The sequence below is a fragment of the Balaenoptera ricei genome, chromosome 2, assembly GCF_028023285.1.
Source record: "Balaenoptera ricei isolate mBalRic1 chromosome 2, mBalRic1.hap2, whole genome shotgun sequence".
Taxonomy (NCBI): Eukaryota; Metazoa; Chordata; class Mammalia; order Artiodactyla; family Balaenopteridae; genus Balaenoptera; species Balaenoptera ricei.
In genome coordinates, this window is record NC_082640.1 from 39,729,617 (window position 1) to 39,749,655 (window position 20,039).

General features: G+C 49.3%; 1 protein-coding gene across 6 annotated transcripts in view; it reads left to right on the forward strand.

The window, feature by feature from the left end:
* NTRK3 (neurotrophic receptor tyrosine kinase 3) overlaps positions 1 to 20,039 on the forward strand; it is a 371,411-nt gene that overhangs the window by 61,606 nt on the left and 289,766 nt on the right. For all 6 annotated transcript variants that reach the window (XR_009500737.1, XM_059912520.1, XM_059912521.1 and 3 more), the window contains 2 exons: positions 14,283 to 14,357; positions 14,873 to 14,944. Coding sequence is in view for 5 of the 6 variants with exons in the window: in XM_059912520.1 (XP_059768503.1) it covers positions 14,283 to 14,357; positions 14,873 to 14,944 (147 nt within the window). In the remaining variant the exon portion in view is untranslated. The remainder of the gene's footprint in view (positions 1 to 14,282; positions 14,358 to 14,872; positions 14,945 to 20,039) is intronic.

Genomic DNA, 20,039 nt, shown 5'->3' on the forward strand with positions numbered 1-20,039 from the left:
GGGTGAGGATGGTTTGATAAAAGCGTAGTGGAGGGAGGAAGACGCGGCATATTGGCACCCGAAAAAAGATGTTCAGCTTCACGGACATTCGTTGGGTACCCAGGGGTGGGCTGGCTGGCAGACAGGAACAGTAGCTCAGAGGAAGCAGGAGGGAACCAGTCCCAGCGGCAAGTGCTTTGTTGGGCTGACTTGTAAAGTGCAGCCTGTGTCCTACTAGAAGGCGGGGGGTGCCGGGGGGAGAGATGGGAAAGAGGGTTTCACACGACATGCATGTCACAGCCTCAACCACTGCAGCTACAAGCCGGTCACTCTCCTGACCAAGGAGGCCCCAGTTCCTGACCTCAATGCCTGTACAATCCAGTGACAGCTCGAGAAGAAAAAAACTCACCTCTTTTTCTCTGCTCTCAATGCAGTTCTTCACTTCTGGCCATCAAACATGTGATTTGCCCCCATACTAATCAATCCTGTAATTCTCTGTGGTCACTGAGTGGGTGTCCTACAATTCAAAGCAATTCTGACACCGCCTACCTGGAGTGAGTGTCGGATCCCCCAGGGTAAGGACTTGGTCTCATAAGACTACGTCACCCCACTACTTCTGATGCCAATCACAAGTCCAGGTTGTCACCTGAGCTTCTGACTGACCAGCTATAGATCAGAGGTTCCCAGGACCCCCTCCTTGGGTTTGGTAATTTGCTAGAGTAGCTCACTGAACTTGGGAAAACAGTTTACTTACTGTTTCTTATTACCAGTTTATTATAAAAGGATACCACTCAGGAGCAGCCAGATGGAAGAGATGCAAAGGGGAAGGTATGGGAGGGGTCACAGAGGTTTCACACCCTCTCCAGGTGCGCCACCCTCCCAGCCCCTCCACATGGTCATGAACCCAGAGGATCCCTGAACCCCACTTAGTATTTGTTTGGAGGCTTCATTATATAGGCATAATTGATTAACTTCTTGGCCTTTGATGATTAATTCAACCTCCAGTCAGGTGGGGCTGAAAGTTCCAACCCTGTAATCACCCAAGGTTGGGTTCCTTGGCTACCAGCCCCCATCCTGAGGCTCTCCAGGAGCCCCCAGCCATGGGCCATCTTATTATCATACAAAAAGACACAACACAAAAAGACACAGCACTGGAGATTCCAAGGGTTTTAGGAGCTATGTGTCTGAAAATGGAGCAGAGACCCAGTATATGTATTTCTTATGATGTCACATTGCTTTTCTTTTTGGAAGGGAAAATCATCATTCTTTGAGCTCTGGCATATTCCAGACAATGTGCTACGTCTTGTACAAACACTACTTTAATTCATCTTTATGATGCCTCCATGAAATTGGCATCACTATCCCTATTTTATAGATGCAGAAATTGAGGCCATGGGAGGTTACCCAGCTAGTCAGTGGCAGGCTGGAGATTCAAGTTCATTGCTGACTTCAAAGCCTATTATTTTTTATTGCACCAAACTGCTTCCAAAAGTCTAGAGAAGAACTAGGGAGGAGGAGGATGGTGAAGCTTGACAGGCTGGCTTCTCTTGTTGAGGTGAGCACACCTCCCTCATACAGCCTGACTTTTTATTTTCTGTGACAGAAGCATGAGGGGATATATGGAGAATATATATGGAAGATGAGAGTTACAAAAGCCATTCATACAAGTCCAACTCACAATCCCCCCTTCCTCTCAGCTTTGGTTTGGAGTTGAGCTTCAGGGAAGCATTTCAACAGTGCAATGGGTTAGACACAGGAAATAGAGAAAACGTTGCTTCTTTCCTCAAAGGATCTGTGACCCTTTGTCCAACCCCTTCTCCTCAGCTACAGCTTCCCCTGCAGACTTTAGCTTCCTAAGATGTTTTGGTTTGGCGTGAGAAGCATTTGTTAGCCATTGGAGGGTCTTGAGCCTTTAAGGGACAAGTTCAATGTCATCATTGGGAAAGTAGAGCCTAGAACAGGCTGGAAGCTGAAAGGTCTGCTATGAGGTTGCTGTATCCATCTGGACATGAGGCTCTCTCAGGTAGGGGCTGTGGACATAAAAAGATGAGGGGAGCTACTAGAAATATCAGCGGAGGAGGGATTAGTAGGACTTGAATCGGAAAAGGAGTGAGAGAGAGCTATCAAAAGTCTTCTTGGATAGATATGGTTAATAGATGGTATTTATGTTGCCCTTCTGTATCCTGTGCCCAGGGCAGACATCACTAATCAATCACAGTTCTTTTTTGGGCTCAACCACAGACTCCTTCTAAACACAGCAATCTGTGTTAACTCTCACTAACCCAATGGTATTGCACATAAGTTGAAATCTACTCTATCTCTGCTCTAATGTTTCAAGTCAGGAGGACTCAGCAGAGGTAGTTTGGGAGAATTCAGGAGGTAAGAGTAAGCTGTTCTGTCCACATTTTTGTTCTTAGGTGTCCAGGGGAATGCGTATTGTGAGAACGGGAAGACAGGACAGTGGAGAGGTTAGGCATTAAGGGTAGAGCTGTAGAGCTGGAATTCATCTCTAATTAGGCAGTAATTGAAGTCATGTGAATGGAGAGATGTCTTCCAACAGGGTGAGTAGATGGGGAAGAGAACAGACAGCTTATTGCCAGAGGATAGGAAACTGCTCACGATGCTGAAGCAAGAAAGTGAAAAAAGTTAACAAGAGAAAAAATTGCATTTCCTTCACCGAGTAAGGAAGGCCATCTCTCCAGCCCCCAAAGTGGAATCCTTTGGAAACTTAAGGAACTGAAGTGCTGGTTTCCTTACAGATTACAGGGGTTAATGCTGTTGATGCCTTCCTTTTAGGTCTCGGATATGAGCCAGTGTTTCTTCCAGCAGTGACGCTTTAAAGGAGCCTCTCTCCCTGCAGTGTCCCACTCCACATCCTGTTTCCGGTCTTGGCCCAGCTCACCCTTCTTCCTTTGTCCCGTGACTTCTCTCTTCTCTGTAGCTTGGTCCCATCCCAGCTTGCCGTGCAGAGGGAAGGCTAGGTACCACACTTGTGATCTTGTCTTCCTGATGGTTACCTTAACTAATCACTCTGACACCCTTAGGTTCTGGGGATAATTATTCCCGCAAAGTCAAGGACTCCCTTTCCTTCCAGTGACCTGGAATTACCCTCTCGCAATGAAAGCACCCAGAGCTTTGGAGTGACTTTTCCGCATTAACTCTGAGGCCGAGTTGCAGCCAGGAAATCTACCCTTTTAATAGGGGAAAATATTGCCCTCGTAAGTCTTTATGCAACGCACTTGAGCCTAATGCTCTCTTACCAATTCGCCTTTATAACTTCCATATTGAGTGAATTAAGTCCTCCATACGGGTAGTTATTAAAGAAGTGATAAGTGCTTTATAATTCAGTAAAGGGTGGCCTGGCCATTTCAGATTTTCCTAAGGAAACTGGCCACTCGAAGGGCAGCACTTTCAGGACCGCTGGGGCCAGCTGCTCTTAGGCACAGAGCCTGCACTATTGGATGACTTTCAAGCCAGCTGCTCTGGCCTAGACTAGACTTTCCTTCTCACTCAGACTTTCTCCTCCAACGCCCATCGGGGAGAAAGGGTCAAAGCTAATGTGTCTCTCCCTGCCTCAGGCTGTTTCTGCTCTTGATCAAAGACCTCCTCTTTCTCTCCTAGTTCAAAGCTGAGATGTCTAGCAGGGGCTGGAGGGTTTATGATCAACGTGGTTTGAGTCTCATCTGTAGACAAGAGGGGACTGTCTCCAAGGGGCCACAGGGCTGTGCCTCCCTCCCCAACCCCGCAGGCACAGCTTGCTTCTTTACACCTTTGTTTCTTCAAATAGTTGGAGAAAATGCTGGTCCCATCAAGACCTTGGGAACCATAGCCTTTTCATGACTTGCTGCAAGGTCCCAGGATTCTGAGGAAGTACAGTCATTTATTAATTTGTTCATTTAAATCTTCTACCTTGTACTAAGAACTGGGCTGAGTGTTGTGGATACAGTAGTGAACAAGATAGGTTGCCTGCCCTCAGAGAGCTTGCATTCTGTTGGGGGAGAGACACAGTCAACAAGTAAACACATACATGAGGTAATTATAGATTTTGTCAAATGATATAAAGGAAATACCTAGAGTGACATTTCTCAACCTTGGCACTACTGACATTCTGGAGGGGATAACTCTTTGTTGTGAGGGGCTGTCTTGTGTTATAGGATATTTAGTAACATCCTTGGCCTCTACCCACTAGATGCAGTAGCCCCTCCCCAGTCATGACAACCAAAAATGTCCCCAGACATTGCCAAGTGTTCCCTGAGGGCTTAAATCCACCCCGGCTTGAGAACTATTGATCCAGAGGAAGGTGATATAGAATGTCTTTAGGTGGTTGGTCAGGGAAGGCCTCCCTGAGGAGGTGACATTGAAGGGGAGTCCAAGTGCTTTTAAGGGCAAAGCCAAGTGCAAAGGTCCTGAGAAGGGGAAGGGAGCTTGATGTTTTGAAGACTAAAAAGGAGACCAGTGGGATGAAAGCCAAGTGAACAAGGGTAAGGTTAGTCTGAGCTGCGGAGGGAGGGAGATGAGCCAGACATGGAGGATCTTGCTGGCTGAGGTGGAGTCTGAATTCCATCCCAAGTGCAGAAGCCATTGGAGGTTTATTTTTGTGGGGAGTGGGTGGGGGAGGGGGACATGATCTGATTTATGTTATGAAAAGCTCATTCAGGCTTCTGTGCGAGGACAGGTTTAGTCAGGTGGGAGTGGAAGCAGTGGTCATGCTTTTGAGGCAGTGGTCTTTGTTAGAGGTGATGGTGGCCTGGGTGTTAAGGGGTGATAAGAGTGGAGGTGGTGAGGAGCGGGCAGAGCTGATGATCTCCTGTGGAGGTGGACTTGCTAAGGGGTGGCTACTGGAGGGAAGGAAGGGAGCAATCAATGATGAAGTTTGACTTGGTGGTACCAGTGCCATTTACTGAGATGGAGAAGCCCAAGTGGGAGGACAGCAAGGGCTGGTGTTGGACCTGCGGACGTATCAGGGAAGAGCCTGGAGCTCAGTGGAGAGGTCTGACTAGAGACACCTTTGGGCGCTTGGATGGTGTTCGGAGCCAAGCACCTGGGTGAGATCCCTGTGGCCAGGGGGAGGCAAAACCTGGAGACTCCACCACTGAGGGATCAGACAAAGACTATGGAACCAGCAAAGGAGACTAAGAAGGGCTAGCCAGGGAGATAGAAAGAAACCCGGCAGAGAGTGGACTTAAGGAATTCCTAGAGAAGAGAATGTTTCCAGAAAGAGAGAGTGGTTAACTAGGTAAAATGCCACCAAGAGACTGGGAAACCAGGTGGCAGAGAAGAATTTGCCAACGTGGAAACCACTGGTGACTTGACAGTGTAGTTTCAGTGGAGTGGTGGGGACAGAGGACAGACTGGGGTGAAGAATCAAAGGGAGGCGAGGAAGTGAGGCCTGGGAATATAGACAATCCTTTTGAAAACATTTGTCATATGGAGCTGGAGAGACATGAGTTGGTAGCTGGAGAACATAGAGTCCAGGAGATTTTCTTTGAAATGGGCTCTCCTAGGATGTGTTTGTATGCTGATGGAAAAATCTAAGAGGGAGAGAGTGAGGGGACAGAGGAGAGAGGGAGAAAATAGGAATGAGTCCTCAAGAAGGTGTCTCGAGGGGTGAGGGCAGGGGAAGGTCCACAGGGGAGCTGGTAGAGGGCTAAACACTGAAGCTCTGCTGTTGATCACTTCGAGGTTCATTCATTCATTCATTCATTCAGTCAGATGTCACTGAGCATTTGCATGGCACTGGGGACACAAACCCCCAGTCAGTGCCCTCAGAAAACTCATGTTCTGGTGAAGATCATCGTCACTTGGGGAAGGGAAAGATGGAAAAGCTGAGCTCAGGGGTCAAGAGCATTCCCATCTCATCTGCTGCCATGTTTGGTGAGAGGAGGCCCTGCCCACTCCCCCACTCCTGACTCCCATGGTGGGCAGTAGACCTGACATCTGGTCCTGGGGGGGAGATCTGGTCCCTGGGCCTCCTGAGACCTCTGGGATCACCCCACTTCTGGGCTCTGTAGTGATGCCCCAAGTTGCCTGTCCCCAGTTGGGATGTTGAATGGTGTGCCCTGGGCCACATTCCTCCTCAGAGATAAAGTTCAGGGTTCCTGTGGGATTGGCCCAGGGCTCTGGGCTGCACAGCAGGGCCCAGGGTGAGGACCGTGCCGGTGCTGAGCCTGGAAAACCTCTGGCTTGAGTTGGGGCATCGAGGTGGCTATTTAGCACCAACCTGGATGGCTTCCCAGGCATGTACTTATCCTGGGGTAACTGCCCTTATTTGAGATTCTGGGGGTGAGGGAGTGGGGAAGAAGACAGATAGGATCTCTGTTCTCATGTATCATAGTTCTAGAGACACGACAAACATGTAATCAAATAATCAAATAAGACAATTACAGATGGTTATGAAAGGCTGTGAAGGACATAAACAGGGGCTTGCGTCAGAGCAGCTGGCGGGGAAGGGAGGGTGGGCTCACAGAGGAGCTGGGGCCGGCTTCTCTGAGAAGGTGACCTTGGAGGGGAGACCTGAGGGATTAAAAGGAGTCAGGGAAGAGCGTTTCATGGAAGTTCTGATTGGGAATAAGCCTGGCAGGTTTAAAAAACAGAAGGCACGCCAGTGTGGCCAGGGCCTAGAAAACCAGGGGAAGGTGTTCAGTGAAGGGACTATGGAAGCAGCTAACAATCAGCTCATGCGGGACCTCGCAGGCCACGGCCCGGGTTTTGGATTTTATTGTAAGGACCTAAGGAAGCAGTTGGAGGGTTATAAGCAGGGGAGAGGATGATCACTCTGGAGGAGAGACTGTGGAAGGAGAAGAGTGAAAGCAGGGAGGCCAGCCAGGAGGCAGTGGCCGTTTGCAGTTAGAGGCGGTGGCTCCCTGGTGTGCAGATGTGTGGACAGCAGTGAAAATAGGGAGAAACAGACAGACTGGTGATGGGCAGGCCAGTCTGATCACAGGCTGGGACCCGAGCAGGGCAGCTTGGACTCCCCAGTGAGCTGGCTGAGTTCCAGATGTGTGCCCTTGACCTTTTCTCTGTTAGGAGACGCAGCATTTCAGCACCTGAAGGGCACAGGTGTGCACACAAACATACCCCGTTCGTTCCTGGCATGAGCTTTGGAATTGATCGGGAAGCCGGCACAGATGCTGCCGTCTTCCATCTGTTCACCGCACGATCTGAATGTTCCTTTCTGCAGTCCCGGGGGTGTCTGTGATGTGGGGCTGGTTCACCGTGGTCCTTGGCGGGCAGCTGCTTGTAGAGCTGGTGTGCTCACGTGCTGGCATGCCAGGGTTGCCAGCCCAGGAAGGCTCCTCAGGCTTCTAGTATCCGCCTTGACAGCTGTCAAGGGAGGGAGAGCCGGGTGACTTGGCTGGTGTGATCCGATGCAGCTCTTCTCCAGCCCCCTGGTGCCTGCGCTCCATGGAGCTGTTGCTCCAGACGGTTTGTTTATAATGCTAAACATATCAGATAATTGAAAGCTAATGCTTCTGTCTGGATCACTAGACATAATATGCCTGGATAACAAATCAATTTCCTCCTTGCCCTGCAAGGCTGGGAAGTCAAACACCCGGCACATCCTTTGTGTGTGTGCAAGCATGTGCGTGTGCGTATGTGGGCACGCTCATGCATGTGTGTGCTCCAACGCTGACTTATTAGAAAATGAAATTCCAGGCTAGTTTCCCCAGGCACCCAACTCTGTCTTAGAACAGGATTCAGGTGAGAAGGTGATGGGAGCCTCAGGTCTGACAGGGGACAGGGACATCTGGTGATGAAGGCGCACCTGTCGAGCCTTGTTATCTGAAGCTCTTATGTTCTGTGTTGGAGGAGTGGAGTATTCATATACAGAACATCTGAGAAACACCAGTTTCAGCTACCTCCTGCCAGGATACAGCTCCAAGAATGAATATACTGAATATAATATACTAGTGATGGTGCCACCAGGAAAATGTGAATTATGAATTACCAACAAGAATGCTTACTTATCTGGCAAGCTCAATTATCCAGAAAGGGAATGCGAAACAAAGTAAGAAAACAAGGGCAAATATCTACCTTTCTCTCTATGTGTGTGTGTGTGTGTGTGTGTGTGTGTGTGCACGCATGTCTGTGCCTGAATTTTTTCATATTCCCTTAAATCCTTATTCAGATTCTTTTTACTCTTACTGAAGGCACAGTTCCAAAGACAGTCATGGAATCAGCTATGCTTTGCACTAGTGCTAGGCGTCACAGCCGAATGGAGGAGGTGGGCATGGCCTCATCTAATCCTCACGGCCTCTGGATTTCCTATTAGGAAACTGAGGTCTGGAGAGGCTGGAGTAACTGGCCCAGAGGCATCAGGCTTCTAAGCACAGAGCTGGGTGTCATCTCCAGGTCAGCCTACCTTCAGGGTGCCTGCTCTTGACCTCTGGTCTCCAATGGACTGCAGAGCAGACTGGTCTCAGCATGTTGGAAGGTCCCGGGGGGCACAGCCCAATAGCAAAGAAGAGCCAGAAAACCGTTAAAAATGAAGGCAATTGCGATTAGAATTCAAGAGTCATTTCAGGGTAGGACCACTTTGGGTAGGGGCGCAGGTTCTGCTTACTTTGAGAGCCTCTAGGGGTGTCACTGTGCTACAGCTCAGTGGGCTAGGTGGGTTGATCACAATGATCCAGGATCATCAGGAAAATATAAGCTGTGTTCTGTTTACTCTGCTTCAAAAGTCAAGGAGGTGTGTAATGCATTTTAGGGGAAAAAAAAAACATTCAGCAAGGAACTTGAACATGCAGAGGGTTTTTTTTAGTAAATTTATTTATTTAATTTATTTATTTTTGGCTGTGTTGGGTCTTTGTTGCTGCACGCGGGCTTTCTCTAGTTGAGGCGAGACGGGGGCTACTCTTCATTGCTGTGCGCGGGCTTCTTATTGCGGTGGCTTCTCTTGTTGCGGAGCACGGGTTCTAGGCACGTGGGCTTCAGTAGTTGCAGCACGCGGGCTCAGTAGTTGTGGCTCACAGGCTCTAGAGCACAGGCTCAGTAGTTGTGGCGCACAGGCTTAGTTGCTCTGCGGTATGTGGGATCTTCCCGGACCAGGGCTCGAACCCGTGTCCCCTGCATTGGCAGGCGGATTCTCAACCACTGCGCCACCAGGGAAGCCCCATGCAGAAATTTTGCCTTTAAATTTAGTTGTCTGGAAAATTTGGTTTTGAAGAACAGCTCATTAATAGCAGTGAGGAATCACAATGAAAATAACAACCATGTGACAGCAAGGGAGGAGAGAGAAAAACTTGGGAAAACGAGGAAATACTGGGCCTGCCACATCTAAAGGAAGGAAGGATGTTCCCTTGTCCCACCAACCAATCCTTGTCTTGCTGATTACCCAGGTGAGGAGGAAAGTTCTGCCAGGTGAAGGGTGCCTTGCCCCTCTCATGGGCCTCCCCAACAAACTTAGTCCCCTGGTGTTGGATGGACTTGGACGTCTCAGTGTTCTAGGGATTTCTGTGTTTAGGATTTAAATATTGGAGATATAAGCAACTCTGAAACGTATCCACATGGCATGTTTTTAATTAAAATAGGGACCACAGTCTGTACCGTCTAATTTTTATATGCTTGGAGATTGCCAATTCATTACCATATTGGCCCAAGCCAAACAGAAGGAAGAAGAAGCAATGGTACAAAAGCACAATTGGATTTAATCTAGCACAGAGGATTTTTATATTCTCTGTGAAAGTATTAATTAATACTTCGTTTGTGTCCTAGCTCATTTCCACATGGGTCTGAAGCAACTGTGGATTGGGTTTATCTGCTCCAGGAATGGTTGCTTGGTGAGCCATTGGGAGTGGCTCCTTTCCTCCCAAGTCCACCAGGAAGCAGCATGTCCTTTGACCATGGGGCCCCCAAGATCTCACTGAAGTTTTCGGAGCTGTAGCCCTTGGGAGCTCAGTGTTGTCGTGAATTAAGCCTCACTTCCTCCCTCTCTCTGGAACAGTGTTGCATATCGGCTCCTGGCAGACAGTCATGATTCTGTGGTGTCAGGGAAGGGCAGTGGCCAGAGGGCAGGGACAGGGCATTGTGTTGACTCTCTGGATGGCACATTTCATATTTCCATGCGATGACGAGGCCTTAGAAATGCAGAAGGATAACTTTCAGTGGAGGGACAAGGCACTAGGCAGTGCATTCCAGCCAGAGCTTGGTGAAAAGAGACCATTATTGCTTCTAGAATGTGTAACCTGGCTTGGGCCAAGGTCCGGTGGGCCAAACACCCCTCATTTCCTCTCAAGTAATGCCCTTGTCACAGGAGTGTCCTGAGAACCATGGCTTTTGATTTTCTTCTCTCACCTGGACCCTGTGACCTAGGGGCAAGCTTTTTGGTGTTGGCCTGGGGCCTTTTGATGTTTGCTGCAAAACAATCATTTTCAAAATTATGTCTGAAGCCATGAAACTATTTCTTCAATGGAATCTTAGGTAGCAGGCTTGTATAATAAAGCAGGGTTTCCCAACCTCGATGCTGTGGACATTTGGGGCCGATAATTCTTTGTTGTGGGCATGCCGCCCTGTGCATTATTGAAATGTTTAGGAGCATTCCTGTGGATGCCGGTGTCACTCCCTGTCCCCAAGTTGTGACCACCAAAAATGTTTCCAGACATTGCCAAATGTCCCCTGGGGGGCAAAATCGCCTCCAGTTGGGAACCATTGTATTCAAGGGACTAAAGTGGAGGTAATTAAAGTAGGGATGGGAGCCTGGAGGCACTGAGAACAAGGCTTCAGGTCTCTGTGGGGCATCTACCAGCACACACCGCCTGAGCAGACAGACGCGGGATCTGGTGGTCCCGCTGACCCACGTTCCTGGCATCGCTCTGAGTTCTCGTCTCCCCACAGCGGCAGCAGGCGTGTGAGATGCCTCTGCTTGGGCGGGCTGGTGCGGCCTGTGGTCCTGGAACAGGCTGACCAGTGACTGCCCCGCACAGGGCTCAAGGGCCTAAGCTTCCTTCAAAAACATGACCATTCTTGATTGTTTTTCAAATGACAGAATCAATGCTCCATGAAAACAACCTGGACGACCCAGAAAAGCACACAAAAAGAAGTCACGTGTAATTGTACTAGGCAGAGGGAACCACTGTTTACCACAATCCAAACCAAAGCAGACTGCTCTCATACTTTATCTATTTATTATATGTTTAGAGCCTGCCTTTTAAACTTAAAACTCATGGCCTCCCTATTAGCACAAAGCAGCCAGCAAAGTTACCATAACTGACCCCCCCGGGCTGGTACCAAGTGGTGAGTCATCGAGAAAACTTGGCAGGCGCCCTGCCCACGTCAACTGCAAATGTCAGGCTGCACCTTCGCCGCCCTGCTCTTCCCTGGGAACCCGCTCTGTACTGCCGGCTGTGCATCCTCTGAAGCTGTTTATAATTTCTGCTTGAACAGTTTTCCTGGAGGTCATGAATGACAGGTTTACTGTCCCTCCACCCTTCTGCCCCTCGGAGTTTTTAATCAATGATTGCTGAGAGGTGACAACTTCCAGCAGAACCAGCTTGCCCTTTTTAGCTTGAAAACTGAGAAAAGATTGCTCAGCCTCTACAAAACCCAGGTTTAAAAACAATCATCACGGGCACTACCTGAAGACTTACTGTGCGTCCCAGCTGCCGGAAGGGCTTTTTAACATAGCCTTTCAATCTTCATGTCCTTCTCATGATGAAGGTATTTCATTGATATTATCCCCATTTGACAGATGACGAAACTGAGGCACAGACAGGTGAAGTAACCTGGACAGGGTCACATAGTATCCTGGCAGCCTGGCGCTACGCAGGGGTCAGCAACCTTTTTCTGTAAAAGGCCAGAAAGTCAATATTTTAGGCGAGTCTCTGCAGCTCCATCTCACCTCCATCTTTGTGGGGAAAAGTGGTCACAGACAAGAGTAAATGAGTAGATATGAAAATGGACATTTATATTTCATATACTTTTCACATGTCACAAAATAGGATTCTACTTTTGATTTTTAAAAAAATGTAAAAACGATTCTTCTTTCTCAGGCTGTACAGAAATGAGCGGTGGGTTGGAATTTGTAGTTTGCTGACCCGGCTCTGGAGCCCCAACCCCTAACCACACTGTTGCACCGATGCTGTAAAAGTGCTATTCCCCCATGTAGGAAAACTCAGACCCAAAAGAGGACGCAGGGGCCATATGCTATTGACCAGGGAGTCCTTTGCACCAAGGACATCAGCCATTGTCCTGCCGTGTCTCGGTGTGTGCCTATGCAGGGGAAGGGTCATTCGTGGGCATAAGAACAGGAGGGCTGAGAGGGGTAAAGTATTAGAATGCAATAATGACTGACAACTCAGCCATAATAAAAACACATTTCTGGAATTCTAACGTGGGCTCGGAAAAATGATTTCATTTATTTAAACAACTTGATTGACAGCTGCTCGTTGGAAGTAGATTCTTGTCTGAAGCTGGGCTCCCATGAATGAATGGCCGCCTGCAGAAACACTGCCATCTACTTGGTGGTTTACCTGGACCGAGGGCCCAGTGAATGCTCTGTGTGGGAGTGGGGCTGGCCCGGGTCCTTCTACCACTTCTGGCCTTCCTTTTCATCTGACGTGGAGCCAGGGTCCCTGCGCTGGCGAGACCAGACCAAGCGAACTGTCCTGGGGCCATGAGGCTTCCGGGGAGAAGGCTTTGGAGTTGGAATTCAGTACTGGCCTGGCCACCTGGTCCATGTCCCCAGCAGATGCCAGTGTGTCTGGCTGCTTAGCAGGGGCTCCGAGAGAATGTGGCACAAAAGGGGCTCTTGGCATACCTTGTCACTGCGCGACTCTGAAATTCTTCCAGAGGCCCTGGCCACCACCTCCCTGTGGCCTTCCTGGCTCCGGCTCCACTTGATGGCAGATGGCAGAGCCACGGGTGGGGTGGGGCTAGGGAGGAGACGTCTGGGGAAGGTGGCTGGCACTTTTCTGTGCCTCAGGTAGCTCTGTCCCAGGGTGAGCTGTCACTTCTTTTCCCTCCTTGCAAAAAGCAGGCTTAGACTTTGGGGGCACTGACAGGAGAGTCAGATCCCAGGAGGGCAGCGGGAAGCCTTTTCCCGTGGCCCCTTGAAGCTCCTTGGGGTAGCGGGTGTGTATGAATGGTCTTTGCTCAGACAGCTCTAGAGCTGGGAAGGACCTTGGTAATCAACAGTCTGATGGTTCTCCACCTTGACACCAAAAGCAGTAATGGAGGATGTTTGTCCCTGGTGTTTTGTCAATATAAAACAAATAAACAAACAAACAAAGGAAATCAAATCCATACCCATGATAAGCCCTTCCATGCTAACAGTACTTTCAAGAATTCCTTTGCTTTGGGCTGGAATTTATCCACTGGGTGAGTCAGCGCTGGTTTATGCCTGTTGATAAAAAGTTCTGGTTTACAGTGATTTATATCTTGGATTAATAAATCCGAGAAGATGAATTAATTATTACTTAATAAATGTGTGTGCTTTTTCGACACATGTTTAGGGAGCTAAACATCAAGTCTCTAGGGAGAAAGTTCTAAGAGGAGATCTTTGTGAAGAGATGGGGGAGAAACTGCTGATCTGGTGCACCCTCTCTCTTTGCAAATGAGGACACCAGAGGCCCAGAGAGCTGAAAGCTCATGTTCAAAGCCACGGCTGCTTAAGTCACAGAGATGAAGCTGGAATCAGGCTCCTCGACTGCCAGCCTCATGTTCTTTCCATGACACCCAGGCCTGTGGTCGCCCCTCCTTTGTGGAGTTGATTCTGCCATATCAAGCTATTGATGTTCTTGAACTTCAGATGGATTGGGCCGTGGTCACCCAAAGGGGGTCATCAATGTCTGGCCCCTGGGGGACCCTGAGGAGGTGTGTATCCCTTCTGGGCTTTTCCACCCCCAAGCCATGTTCACCAGCAAGCCCCCCTACACACCCCCTTTATTTAAACCACGTCATCTGTATTGTCTTTACGGGCAGGAACTTAAGAAAACAAGCCTGTCCTTTAAACAATCCTATAAATGAAAAAGAATGAAAGAGAATGGAAGGAAACTAAGTCAGGAAGACCCACAGGGAGATTGGATCTCAAGAATTTAAAGAGTAGTTTTTCTGGAGCTGAGGCGGGGAACGTTAAATGCTGTCCATGAGTTTGGCGCTTGGGATCCCACAGCGAGCCCATCAGCCAGGTGGCACGCATGACACCACACTGGGGAAGAAACCGGCTCAGAGATAATTGGCGACTTGGTGGAAATCCTGGCTCATGGGTGGCTGCTCCAGGATTCGAACCCAGGTCTCTGGCACTAAAGCCAGTGCCTTTCCCGTGACCCCTCTGCTGACCTGAACCCTGCCTTTCCTCTCCCCTGCAGACACATAGAGAACTGGCGCGGTCTGCACACGCTCAATGCTGTGGACATGGAGCTCTACACTGGCCTCCAGAAACTGTGAGTGCACCAGCTCCCGGGGTGTGGGGGGAGTGGGATGGGCTAGGGCTCAGCCCGTAGTTTGGGTTTCAAAGCAGGACCTGAACCCAGGTCTCCTGGGCTAGTGTTCCTTTCTCAGCCCTGTGCTTGGCTGATGGTCCCCGTGGAGCAGGAAATTTGCGGTCACCTCCTGCTTTGGATTCAGTGCAAGTGGCTGTGGGAGATTTGGGGTGGGGGAAGGGAAAAGGCACAAAGGGGGCTGCAGCACTGTAGTCACTGGACCAGATTCTTACCCACTTGCCAGGACGGGCACATCCCTTACCCTGACCCAGGTCCCAGTGTGGTATGAGCCCAGATGCCTCCCACTGGACCCCCTCAGTTGGATCAGCCAGTGATGACTGATGATGAAAAGATGCGTTCAGTTCACCGGGCGGCTGCCGTCCAGTCTTGGCCTCACTGGCTGTCAGCCTCGGCCCAGAGCAGAGATGTTTCTCTGCTCCATAAGCTCTGCTGAACATCTTTTTCTCTCTCTCCAGGACCATCAAGAACTCAGGACTTCGGAGCATCCAGCCCAGAGCCTTTGCCAAAAATCCCCACTTGCGCTATATGTAAGTAGAGCTGGGTCCCGGGCCACAGAGAGTGGGTGGGTGGGTGGGGTCATAGGACTTGGGGAGAGACAGTCCCGGGCTGTGAAGCCCAAGGCCCGAGATCTGGACCTGGCTTTGCCACTCTGTGTCCTGGGGCAAGTCCCTTCACTTCTCTGGACCTGAGATTTTGCCTCTTCAAACAAGGGGTTTGGATTTGATGATCTCTAAGGTTCCTGTTGGATGGAAGAGCCTAGGACCAAGGCTTAGTGGGAGTGTCTCTTCACTCCCAAGTTTGTTCACTTCTGTGATGAAATTTGCAATTGTATTGGAATGTAAATGAGAGGAAATTCCCCATATAAGTGTAGTGTGTGATGTGAGTACTATACTTCTGAGACCATGTGTAGGTCCGTAAGTGTGTGTGTGTGTGTGTGTGTGTGTGTGTGTGTGTGTGCTGGGGTGGTGGCGTGGGGTTTGGAAGGGGGAAAGCAGGACCAGGCCAAGTGTCATGTCGAAATAGATTCTGGGTTCAGTGCAGAAGAGCTCTGAAAAGCAGACACCTGTATATAAGGTTACACAGCTTTGGGACAAGTTGGAGGTGACATGGCCCTGGTGGGATCCCCTCTGTCTGTGCCTCCCTCCTCTCACCTCTCCCCTCCCACCACTGCCATGTCTGATGGTGGAGGGGCCTCCTGACAGTCGGCTCTGTCTAGACCTGTAGGGGTGGAAGCACACGAGCTTGGTGCTTCCTCTCCAAGCCTAATCCTGGGCTGAAGACTCTGGGATTAGACGGGAGGACCACCATTTCCTGGGGAGAGGTGGGCTTGAAAAGAAGCCTAGGGCCAGCGATTAGGGGAAGTGCCAACACGCTGCACCTGTTGGGGGTCCTTGCTGTTCGGTCAAGCCTTCTTTTCGGATGGTGACCATTTTGGACATCTGCTGGGCATGTTCTCCAAGAACAGAGATTCCATAGGAACCAGGGGGATGGAGTCTACTGTATTTGGGGAGAAAATGGAGGAATGGTGTGTAGATGAATCTTTCCTTTGGCCACTTGAGAGTTGCACTGGCCCAGGCACTTGGCACTTGAAGGGCATCCCGGCTGCATAGGAGTCTCACAGGAAGAGACACAGCATCCAAGGGAAGTGGAGGGGAGGTAGAGAAAGAGAAAAGTCGTGGAGAATTGTGGTGGGTGAGTTGTTTCTCTTCTGGGGGGTCCTGGCCTCACCCCCGGGCCTCTGTGTGTTTTCCCAAGCACGTAGTGAGTGCTTGGTAAATATTTTTTTAATCAGTTATGGCCACCCCTGCTTTGTGCTGAACTTTCTTTCCTTTCTCTGGACATAGCACACTGTATGGCCATTGCTCAGGGCCTGATGTAGTACCTGTGGGGGACCGAGGCCTCCCCTGCAGCTGTCTCATTTAGCCATTGCCCCCTTGCCCTAATTGAGCCTCTGTGGTGGGATTCTCCTGATGTGTGTTCTGTGCAGCTGGGGGCATAGCTGGGACCAGAGGAGGGCCTTGGACCGTATGTTCCAGGTGTTTATTTTATTGGGGATTTGAGTTTCAATGTAAACTATCCCAGGGGAAGAAGCTTTTGACCTCTGAGAAGTCTCCTTTTCATACTAACTCATACAAGGGTCACAAAGCCAAATGCCCACGGCGGAGCAGGTGGGGAGAGTGGAGGCTGGGGACCACGTGTTCCCCCCGAGGGGCAGCCTGTAAGCAATTCCAGCTGACTGCTGCCATGAGGAGGCGGGGACTCAGGTTGCCAGATTTACTGCTTTTTTTTTTTTTTTTCAAGAAGAGCTGGAGGTCCAGTGAAACCTTTCAAGTTTTAAATACTGGCAACTAAAAATAAAACCTCTCAACTCATGGGCCAGGCAGAACTACTCTGTGGGCAGAATACGACATATGGAGTGCCAGTTTGTGGTCTAGGGTCATACTTTGGACAGAAGCTGCCAGCATAGGAGAGGCTCTGTCCCTTTTGACGACAGTGGCTCGGTGCTCAGAGCCTGCTAGGGCACTGTGTCACCCGAAGCTCGTAGGGCAACTGAGAGGGCTTCCGGACCCATCATGTTTCCGTGGGCCACAGAGGTGGGGGGAGATGCATCTTGGGTTAAAGGTGTCTCTGAAGTGGGTTGTACTAGAACCTGTCTTTGAATTACCCTTGAGATCCCAGAAGAGGGCTGTGACCCACCATCTCTTCTGAGATGATCTGGGTCTGCTGGCTGGTGGCAGTGACGGGCTGGTGGGGCTTTGCAAGATTCCCAAGACTTTGGGGGCAGGAAGTGTCTGGGTGGAATAGGTTCTGATGACACCAGTGAGCCTGCCCGTGACCTTGGGCACTGTTTTCTCCTGGATACTTTGGCCGGCTCTTGACAAAGTACTTGCTGTTGGCCACAAAGGGATCAAGAGTGAGAAAGATGGGTCACCATCAGTCCAGCCCCAGTTTGGGCCTGTCTGCATACTGGGGGCTAGTTGGATGCTCAGATCAAGGTGAGAGGGTCAGGGGCTCTGATAGGCACGGTGGGGCTGCTGGAGGAACCTGAGGATCGCAGAGAAGTGAGTTAAGAGGTCGAGGCATATGCACTGGCTTCATCGATGGGTTGGTTTGTTAACTTTTCCCATTTACGAAGACACACCCCAAATCCTGACTGAGTGAATTTCCCAGCAGCTTCGGGACATTTTCTCCTGGCAGATGGGCCAGGTTTCTCTGCTCTCTCACAACATCTTCTATTTCTGTCCTCTACATGCATTTACAAGTCTTCAGGCCCCAGCTGAGCAATCACAAGATGATCACTTACTCCAGCACTAATTGCCGAGCCCTGGCTTGGCAGCTTTTGTTTTCCCCCTTCTTCTTCTTTTTTCTTCGGGTGATGGCTGAGAAGTCTTTTCTTCTCCCCTCTGTACCCAATAAGAAGCCGGAAGTGAGATCATTGCCTTCTGTACCAATGTCAAGTTATCCAAATTGTTCTGATTGGTTCAACTGTCTCCCACCTCTAAGCTGCTGTTGCATTAGTCAGTGTAATTCTTTCCTGTGCCAGAAAAGGAGCCAACGATGTGAAGGCCAGGTGGTCTGCCACAGAGAAGGCTGGAGATTAGGACTCTCCAAGGTTTACGAGTGACTGACTATCTCTTTTTGACCGCTTCTGTTCTCTCTGTCTTTTCTGGAGTGTGAAAAATGAAATACTGATTCCTACACATCAAGGGAAATACTTTTTGAGAGACTGGAATATTCTTGACCCTATATCCTTTCCCTGATCTTAAGGATTTCGGATTAAGGATTCTTTTTTTTTTAATAATTAATTAATTAATTAATTTTTGGCTGTGTTGGGTCTTCATTGCTGTGCGCGGGCTTCCTCTGGTTGCAGCAAGCGGGGGCTAGTCTTCATTGTGGTGCGTGGGCTTCTCATTGCGGTGGCGGAGCACAGGCTCTAGGCACGCAGTCTTCAGTAGTTGTACTCATGGGCTCAGTAGTTGTGGCTCGCGGGCTCTAGAGTGCAGGCTCAGTAGTTGTGGCGCACAGGTTACTTGCTCCGCAGCATGTGGGATCTTCCTGGACCAGGGCTCGAACCCATGTCCCCTGCATTGGCAGGCGGATTCTTAACCACTGCACCACCAGGGAAGTCCCAAGGATTCTTAAGGATAGGGATTTTCCAAGTGGGTAATTGGAATGGCTATTTGCTAATCTGTAAAATGGGTGTAAAAATGGTGCCTGTTCTGGTGATGGGATGTGATAAAGATTAAATGACACGAGGCACATACAGCACTTAGCCCAGTGCCTGTAAATAATCAGACTTTAGAAATGGAAGCTGCTAATAGTGACGTAATTATTGTTATTACTGGTGGTGGTGATCGTGGAATCAAAGAGGAGAGATTAGGTGGCCTTGACAGGAATTCTGACCACTACTTTATTCTGGAAAAGCTGGATTCCTGTCCTGCATCTCTCTGGTGACTAGAATACTCCTATCTACAATCTCTCTGATGACTTTCTTCTTGAATACTGATGAATAAACCCTGATAGATTCTCTGTGGTCTCCTTTTAGTCCCCCTTGCTCTAGACTGTATGTAGACCCCTCTTAGCCCTGGTAGTTTCAGAAAGGATCCACCCAGTGGCAATTGATGAGCTTACATTTTATTTCCATCTTGAGACCACACCCACTAACACTGGTGAACTTGGATCGTTTGCTGAATCTTCTGCCCCACCCCCCCAACCCCCTGCAGTTGACTCATCTCTTCCTTCCTGGGATTTGTTTTCTCTGGGGTATCTCACATAGCGACCAGATCACCACAGTCTGGGGTCCCCATAAGTAGAGTCTTGGCGATGTCTACCTGTGAACTGCACTCAAGTGATGGTACTTCCTTTCATCTGTAGAGTGCTTCATGGTTTCAAAGTACTTTCTCCTATGTTATCTCCTTTAATCCTCTTACCATCCTGGGTTGGGGAGTGCGGTAGGTAGCCTTTTTTATAGCCCAGAAGACAGGTCCAGAGAGGGTCTGATTTCTAAGTAGCAGAAATACAGCTGCACCAAAGTCCTCTGATTCTCTTTCCAGGAATCTTTCTACTGTAGCTCATGGGCCAGAAGGGACAATGTTTTTCACTGAAGCAATTAAAAAATTTTCTTAACATTTTTACAGAATTGCATAAAAAATGCAGGTATCTGAGGAGAAGAGGGAAAAGCTAATACTGATTGAGAACTTTACTACGTGCCAAGGACTGGACCTGGTGCTTTGGCAAATATGATCTCACCCCTCAGGGTAACTGTAAGTTAGGGTTCCCCTATCCCCATTTCATAGATGAGAACACTGAGGCTCAGAAGTCGTAACTGAGTTCCCCCAAGGTCACATAGTAGTTAGTGGAACAGCCAGGATTTGGACTCTGATCCTTTTGACTCTGAAGTTCCTGGACTTTTCTACTTCCTAGGCATGTTTTGTTTCTCTGTCTAGTTTTCACAGCAAGAATTCCTTATGGGGTGGGTGGAGGAGGGTCTTTAAAGTTTTATTAGAGAGCCGCTATTTCCCCTGGAGGATTTAGCACCATCCATCCTCAGAGAGCTCTGTTGAGAAAACTCTGTTTCATTTCTTTTCCTATTCAGGTCAAATCCTATAACAACAGCTACAT